A 7,358-nucleotide genomic window follows, 5' to 3' on the forward strand; every position below is an offset into this window, starting at 1 on the left:
AGCATGAACAAAAAGTTAATGCCATGGGTGCACCACAAACATATAAAGGGTATTTCACATGGAAATATCTACGTCCTACCTTCTTCTTTTTTTTTTTTTTTGAGAGACGTCCTACCTTCTTCTTAGCCTGCAATTGTTTTTTTTTTGTTTCATTCTACCTCATTCCCAGTAGTTCTGACTGAGATGGGAAAAACTTATCTGCAACATATAAATGAATTTAAGCTAAGAAAATTCCAATGGTGGGGCTAAATGACCTGATGTTATTCTCTCATCAAATAGAAATACCGACTCTTGCATGTAATTTAGATTTTTTTCAAACATTTAAATTCTACATATCGAGCTTACATGTTGGTAGTAATGATGCAACATAAATAGTGTACTCTTAAGTTGATATCCTGATCGTGTGTCACACTCTCCTTGAACTGCTTTTTGTATCTTCCAGTTTAATTGATGTAGTTGACATCTTGACAACGTCGCTGACTTGCTAAATTGAATAATTATTTTAGCTATGCATCAAGATTAACATTTCAGACTATGGCCTAATGCTATTTTGGAGAGTGTTGTTGACTTGCTAAATTGAATAATCATTTTATCTATTACCTCCTTTTCTGCTTCTGTGATTTTCGATTTGGTGGCGGAATCATCGGTGTTAGTTTGCCTCAGGTTTTGGATGCGCCTGGTCTAATGAGCTGCTGGTTTCTATGGTTGCGATGAAGCTATTTTTTACTGTCCTTGATCTATGTTATGTGTTCCGTATCTTATTTACTTGAGGATTGCAATTATCGTATTTAGTTGCGCACAGGACACCGTCAACGAAAAAAATGAAAACTCTTACAATTGAAAAACGGCGCAGCAAAGCGCGCGGGGTCCTTCTAGTCGATGTTATTGTGCAAAAGTGCAATTGTGCTAGCTACTGGCAGCGGCGCTTGAACAAAAAACTGGCCAGGTCTTGATTTTGGTTCTCTTTCACACGGTCAAGCCTCCTGGCTTATTCTGTTCATGCATCCACGTTGTGGGCGAGTTTCCTTGTACGGCGAGGAGCCACAGTCTAGCGTCTCAACAACTCTAGCCTGGGCAGACTCGATCGTCATGGAGAACTGCAACCCGAGACTCGGCTGTTACAGACAAGACACGCGAGCACCTATAAATTTGTAACCTAACGATCTTGGCCGGGCCAAGACAAGATCATCTTGGCTCAAGCGATCGACTTTGTCAAGTAAATACCGGTGGCGACATGGACAAATTGGATGAGGCCAACGACACGAAAGTCACACTGTACTGCAAACTCAAGCACGATCTGATCAAGGACATCAAGAAGTAATGATAAGTGCTAATCATCACCAAAGAGGTGGTCTATATCAAGACAACATATATATTCCAGTACCACCACAAGGCCAGGTACATGGCAAATGAAACATGATAGTACGCTTTTATGGTTGGGAGGTAACCGCTAAGAAATAAATCTCATTTTTTAGGGTAGGGTCTAAAACCGACATTTTGATTTTATTTTCGTAGCAACGCACGGGCATTTGTGCTAGTATTCAACCTGTCACTGACCAAATGCCATGCAAAAACCTTGATTCTCAAGCCCACTTTCCTTTTCCAGATCCAAGAATGCAGCCTACTATTTGGCAAATGTGAAAAGTAGTGGTTATAAAATAGCTGAGCTGAGAAAATACCCTGCTTCCATATTGTTACCCAAATATCAGTACCAGAACTGCTCAGATTAATAGTGCCAAGGAAAACCTGCATGCTATTGAATTCCTCATAAGCTTGTTGTGACAGAGGACCTGTCCTGACATTGTACTACTTCCTTGACAGAGAGCAAAGTAGCCAAAGCAAACGAGTGTAATCTTGGATATTTCTCTAAAAAAAGAATTCCATTCCATGTATCATTCCAAAATAATATAGTACTAGGAGGCATTGGCGCGGTGGCACGCCGCGCCCGTGGCCATTCAGAGTTTGTGGAATGGTGTGAGATAACAGCTATGGAATGAACATAACAAAGAGTAAGTGGAGATAGAATGGAACGCTCGTGCTGTGGTTTCATCTGGTGAGGATCACGGCTAGTAACATGAATGAACAGGTAAAGACCGAAAATAGATTATCAACAGTAATATAAATAGATAATGTACAACATAAACTGGCAGTGATCGTTACACAGTGGGTTCTTTTGCGATAGATAATTTAACTGATGCTTCTTCATTATATATCAGAGGATCCATGTCCATCAGAAAATGTCTAATGCTAGCTAGAGCTTGACTACAACAACAGAATATAGATGACATCAGCGATCACTTTACTGGCAAACAAAAGCAGATCATACTGGTCCCGCATTGCGGCCTACAATTCTATCTTTAGTGCTTTTTGGGTATTTGTGCATTTTCTAGGCAGACTACCAAGTGAAGGCAGGTACTGCGTGGAGAGAAACCTGAAGATTCAGAGATGTGGCGCTGCTAGTGCCCAAAGTTATCTGTATTCTGCTGCAGGCGGTCGGTCTGAAGCTCCATAGTACGCCGCATCGCCATCCTCCTCGTCAGATGAGGGGATGATGATAATCTCCCTTGTTGGTCCCGAAGTGGCAGGGTGGCTTCAGCAGTGAGGACTTGTAGGGCCTTGGCATTGGTGATTATTCTTGATTCCAGATCAACATGTTGTGCCTCTGTATCTGATACATCAAACTTGTCTTGGAAGCTATAAGTTGTCAAGTGTGAGTACTGAGCTCACTGTCTATGGAAAATTAAAATCAATTATTGGTACATTGAAAAGTTAATGAGAAAAATATGCAGTAAACATATAGAGAGAAAAAATGTCCTAGCTTCGATCTTCGAATTTCAAAGGAAAACATAGTGTTTTTAATGTCAAGCAACCATGCTTACACTTCAATGTATAGCTAAGATTGACCATTGGACCCTCAAAATAAAGCTTTGTGAACTATTTTCTTAAATGGTTGTGATAACACACTACTACTCATGGAGACCTCGATTATCACGTACTGGATCATTTATTATACAATGGTTACCTTATCTCAGACATATTGAATTAGTGAAATGAAACTATGTATACCATGAAAAGACTTCAGTAGGCTAATTTGGACTTGATCTATTTGTCACAAATAGGGTAATATATATAATGACAAAAATCTACATAAGACATGCTACAACGATAGCTACAATAAATGTATGAACACATCATTTTACTTCAGAATGAGTGTAAACTAATTAGTGAGAGCACAATTGACAAATTCTAAATTAACAGGCGAATGAAATCATGACATGCTTGCTAGCAAACAGAGAAATTCAAATGTAGACATATCTAAATACAACTAAATGGATAAATACTCATCCCTATTGTGGAGTTTTTTTTCAATCACAAAGTTATTGTCATATCAGGTTGGTTTAAATGGACTATGACATAGATCCGAATTTCTGAAACAACAAAAACTGAACCAAGATAAACAACAAAAATATCAAACAGATATATCAGTCATTGACATAAGATGTTGCTGCTCAGAGCAAAAGAAGACTTCAGTGAAACTGACTAAGTAGGAAGTATCCCTGGCAACTGTACCTCCAAACATCCATATCCATAGAATAATGAACACCAAATACTCCTCGGCATGGTCAACAGATGGCACAAAAAAGGGTCAACAGTAGAGCAAATAAAAATGGCTGGTGTGGAATCACCGGAACAGGAATTCGCCTAGCTCTCGATGTACGGCCTACACAAAGGCGAAGAACGTGAAGCGATGCGTTGGCGGTGACCACTGGCAGGCCGTTTACTCATGGCAACATCAGCAGAATCCATCAGCACTTGCACTTCAGGGGGGCAAAGATTAGAGCAAATCATCAACAATGCTTGTCGCTAAAGTAGTAGCTAATAAATTAGAAAAAAACATTGTTAACGTTTTCTAGCTGCTAGAACTTCTGCTCATAATACATATATATTGGAGTTACTCAATACAAAACACCATACATTCTTCCAATTATATTGTTGCGCGGACAGTAGAAAAGAATGATGAGTCGTACATTACAATATACATGGTGATAACTGATAATTTAGCATAGGTATTAAATATAAATGTATGAAGAATACATACAAATAAGTTTATATAGTAGTCATACAGATCAGTTAAACAAAAAGAGCACAAAAATATTAAGCAATTCATAGGTGCACATATGGTCTTAGATAAGTATGCTGGAATGGATATGTGTACAGTGCTTCACTGCCTTGTTAGCATCACTGGCTTTCTAGCCGCACGCGGGATGGCAAATGCCGCCATCTCTGCCCATGACCCCCCTGAACGGCAGAAATATGCAAAAGGAAGAATTGGTATGTTTTTGAGATAAATTAATATGATCTTATTCATTGTAAAACTATAACTTGCTCCAAATAAATATGAATTAAAAAGTAATATCACTACCAAAAAGCTTCAGTTGAAGTGGTACCTGAACCAGCAGGAGTACCAATGAAAGCATAAGAAGCTGATGGTAGACATTACCCTTTCCTTCCGAATGCTGAAACCTCATCCCACGATTATATTATATGTTTAATCATTATATCAGCAAGTCTGAAAGTTCTATGGTCTAAATGTATTTGTACAAAAATTAGTAACCGAGTTTCCAGTAGTGAGTCCTTGTCCAGTCTTTCTTCGACCTTTCATGTGGAAAGTATGAGGGTACATGGCAGATAAGATTCCAAGTAATACAGCCTATGTTTAGCCCCTTCTCTGTTTGCATTAATAATACAGGTGCATACTGAAAAGTAGATTGGATAGCCTGAAAACCAAGAAACCTTCAATCAACTGTAATCAAGAATCTATGAAAGCTTCTATCTTTGAAAATCCTGTCCACTAACATTATTAGTTCGGGCACATCTCAAGTTAGAGGTTATAGTTTTGTTCTCACATCAACCATAATTGGGAGTACATGGTATTCCTTCAGAATGAAACCGAATTGTATAGGATACGACCAATTTATCAACCTATGACCTCTTTCCGAACACATAATTAATCACCTTGACTTCCATGGCCAACTTTGTTTTAAAATCCATAGATAATGCTACCAAAGAATATCCACAGGTAAGAAACCCACCAATATTTGCATTTAGCATGACAGGGGCTTATTATTATTATCATGAAACAGGTAGCTTGCTGAAAACTTACTTCTAAGCTTGTTGTGTCTACAAAGATTAAACATAGATCATTGGCATGGAGTGCGAGATGCAGAAAAGCAGTCGAGATATTTGGACAAAAAAATATATGCGCAAGCACCCCACAGAGGACATCCATGAGTAACACCATACGACATTAATGACTTACCTTGCTCTTCTTGGCTGCGATGTAGGCGCTAACTACCGGCACCAACCTACACGCAAAGTGGAGCAGATCACATCATGGGAACTTGGTAGGAAGAAGAAGATTGACAGCAAGAGGTTTGTAGTATGCATACTTCATAGCTGACATGGATATCATGATAAGGACTATGTTTGCCTTTCTTGCTCTATGTGTGTCACCAGACCACCAGACCGGACCGATCTGCAAAATAGATGAAAAACAAATCCAGCTAAAACAACCAGGACCTACCACCAACCAAGAAAACAGATGCAGAGGAAGGACTTGAACACCGGGAGCGGACTTTTGCCTACTCCGGTGGCCTTGGCGGCAGATGCAAAAGCCATTTCAGATTAACTTTCACAACTTTATCTGCATACACAGTTTGGTCGAATGAATCAACATGGATAAATGGAGGACTAAACTGGTGACTTATCAAGATAGAGAGTGCTGGTACCGGGGGATGTGCAGAGGATAGGGCGGCCTCCGAGGGGAGGGTCGTGCTGCTCGCGACGCCAGTGGCCGAGAATAATCCCTCCTCGGGGTCATGGAAGCAGGCACACTCCTCTTCTTCCGAGAAGAGATGGAGTAGAAGAAGAACCACGACCTTCATCTATGTCGCCGGCGCAGGAGAATCCCCAACCGGCCACATCGGAGATTTCGACGCGGCGGACGTCCAGGAGGCCAGTTGAGAACAACACGCCGTCGAGGATCCCATCGTGGTCCTGAATTCTGTAGTTCGCCGTTGCCGCCACGAACGGCACCCCCTCACAAGACCGCGAGGACCTTGTTGATGGCTTGATGGGCTTGCTGTCCAGAGAGGAGGATGGGCGTGGAGGAGAGGAGGGCGACCTGCAGAGAGGAAGGAGGCCCCCAACATGGACGCCGCCAGCCGCCGCCGGCCCCGGCCGGCTTCGCCCCAACCTGGCCGCCGCCAGCCCGCGTGTGCTCCGCCCCAAGGGCCAAAGGTCGCTGCCGCCGCCCCAAGATAATCGTCCCAGGCCCACGTCTTCTCCGTCCCAAGGGCGCCGCCTCCGGCACGCGCCTTCCCCGGCCGGTGGTCGGCGTCCCCGGCCCGCGCCTGCTCCGCCCCGAGGCCGCCGCATGCCACCCTGAGGTCGCCGTCCCGGCGAGAGCAACACCACACAGCGATGCGGTGGAGACCATGGTCGGCGTCCGACCCATCCAGGAGGTCCCCGTAGCGCCGTCCATGGAGGCCTCACGGTCGGCGGCGGAGATGAGGAGGGCGAGGGGCGGTCGTGCACTAACAGGATAGGGAGGAGAGGCGTTGGGGATTTGCTCTCCCTCACGACTCGGTCAAAGCGGTGGATGGTAGGGTCCACCCAGTAGATCTTTTTGCAGAATGCAGATAAATCCTAACCGGAAGAAGCTAGAGGCAATAAGGATGAATGAGGTCTAGGAACCGGTAACCGGTACCCTATGTACCAAAAATAAAAGCAGACGAAAAATTACCATATGGTTTACACGGTGAGAAAGAGAAGATGAGGGTTACGTGTCTACAGGTGATTGGAAAAAATTAGCCCATAAACAGTGTCCAAAACAACCTAAGAGCTTGAATCCATCTAAACTTTATATAGTGTATAATCTCCTGCCACAGCTGTTGCAGTACAAACTGCCCTGTATTTGTCCACTAACTTCATAATGTCCCTCCACCAAAAAGATCCACACAGATTTGTAGCTTGTGGAACCCCATTAGGATAATAACTCCATACCAATTTCACCCAAGGTAAATGTCAACACCCGGATTTTTAAGTCCAGATGCCTATTATGCCATTCCTCGCAATCACAGGAATATTGTTTTTGCGAGACATAATAGATTGATATCACAACACATCATTCATTACAACACATAATCGTCTTACAACAAAGGATCACATGATCCAGTCTTAATACATCATAGTGGATCTAAAGATCCTATTACAAAACACATAGCGGAAGCGAAGTAGTAGCGGTCATGGTCCATCTGTTCCACAGGCAACTGTTGACGTCAGGAGTGATCCTAGTT

The 7,358-nt window shown here is 42.7% G+C and overlaps 1 protein-coding gene across 6 annotated transcripts; it reads right to left on the reverse strand.

The window, feature by feature from the left end:
• Nucleotides 1–2,102: 2,102 nt before the first annotated feature.
• LOC127323345 (uncharacterized) lies at nucleotides 2,103–6,642 on the reverse strand. Of its 6 annotated transcripts, none has more exons than XR_011751988.1 (6): nucleotides 5,790–6,642; nucleotides 5,643–5,704; nucleotides 5,451–5,536; nucleotides 4,449–5,366; nucleotides 3,571–4,299; nucleotides 2,103–2,730 (listed from the first exon to the last, which is right to left on the reverse strand). XR_011751988.1 is itself a non-coding variant. In XM_071826268.1 (6 exons), the coding sequence occupies exons 2-5, from the start codon at nucleotides 5,677–5,679 to the stop codon at nucleotides 4,608–4,610; spliced, it is 336 nt and encodes a 111-aa protein (XP_071682369.1). In that variant the 5' UTR covers nucleotides 5,680–5,704; nucleotides 5,790–6,641; the 3' UTR covers nucleotides 2,103–2,730; nucleotides 3,571–4,607. The 6 variants fall into 6 exon arrangements, 1 of the variants encoding a protein (XP_071682369.1); XM_071826268.1 differs by having other exon boundaries at nucleotides 3,571–4,778; nucleotides 5,321–5,366; nucleotides 5,647–5,704; nucleotides 5,790–6,641; XR_011751990.1 differs by having other exon boundaries at nucleotides 3,687–5,366.
• Nucleotides 6,643–7,358: the final 716 nt, after the last annotated feature.

Source organism: Lolium perenne, chromosome 2 (genome assembly GCF_019359855.2).
Source record: "Lolium perenne isolate Kyuss_39 chromosome 2, Kyuss_2.0, whole genome shotgun sequence".
Lineage (NCBI taxonomy): Eukaryota > Viridiplantae > Streptophyta > Magnoliopsida > Poales > Poaceae > Lolium > Lolium perenne.

Excerpts from the sequence above, each read along its gene's own strand:
- LOC127323345 (XM_071826268.1), bottom strand. The coding sequence starts at position 5,679 with ATGGCTTTTGCATCTGCCGCCAAGGCCACCGGA. Across the intron at positions 5,537-5,646 it reads CTGCCGCCAAGGCCACCGGA|ATCGGTCCGGTCTGGTGGTC; the intron begins GTAGGCAAAAGT and ends TCTATTTTGCAG. Across the intron at positions 5,367-5,450 it reads ATATCCATGTCAGCTATGAA|GTTGGTGCCGGTAGTTAGCG; the intron begins GTATGCATACTA and ends CTTTGCGTGTAG.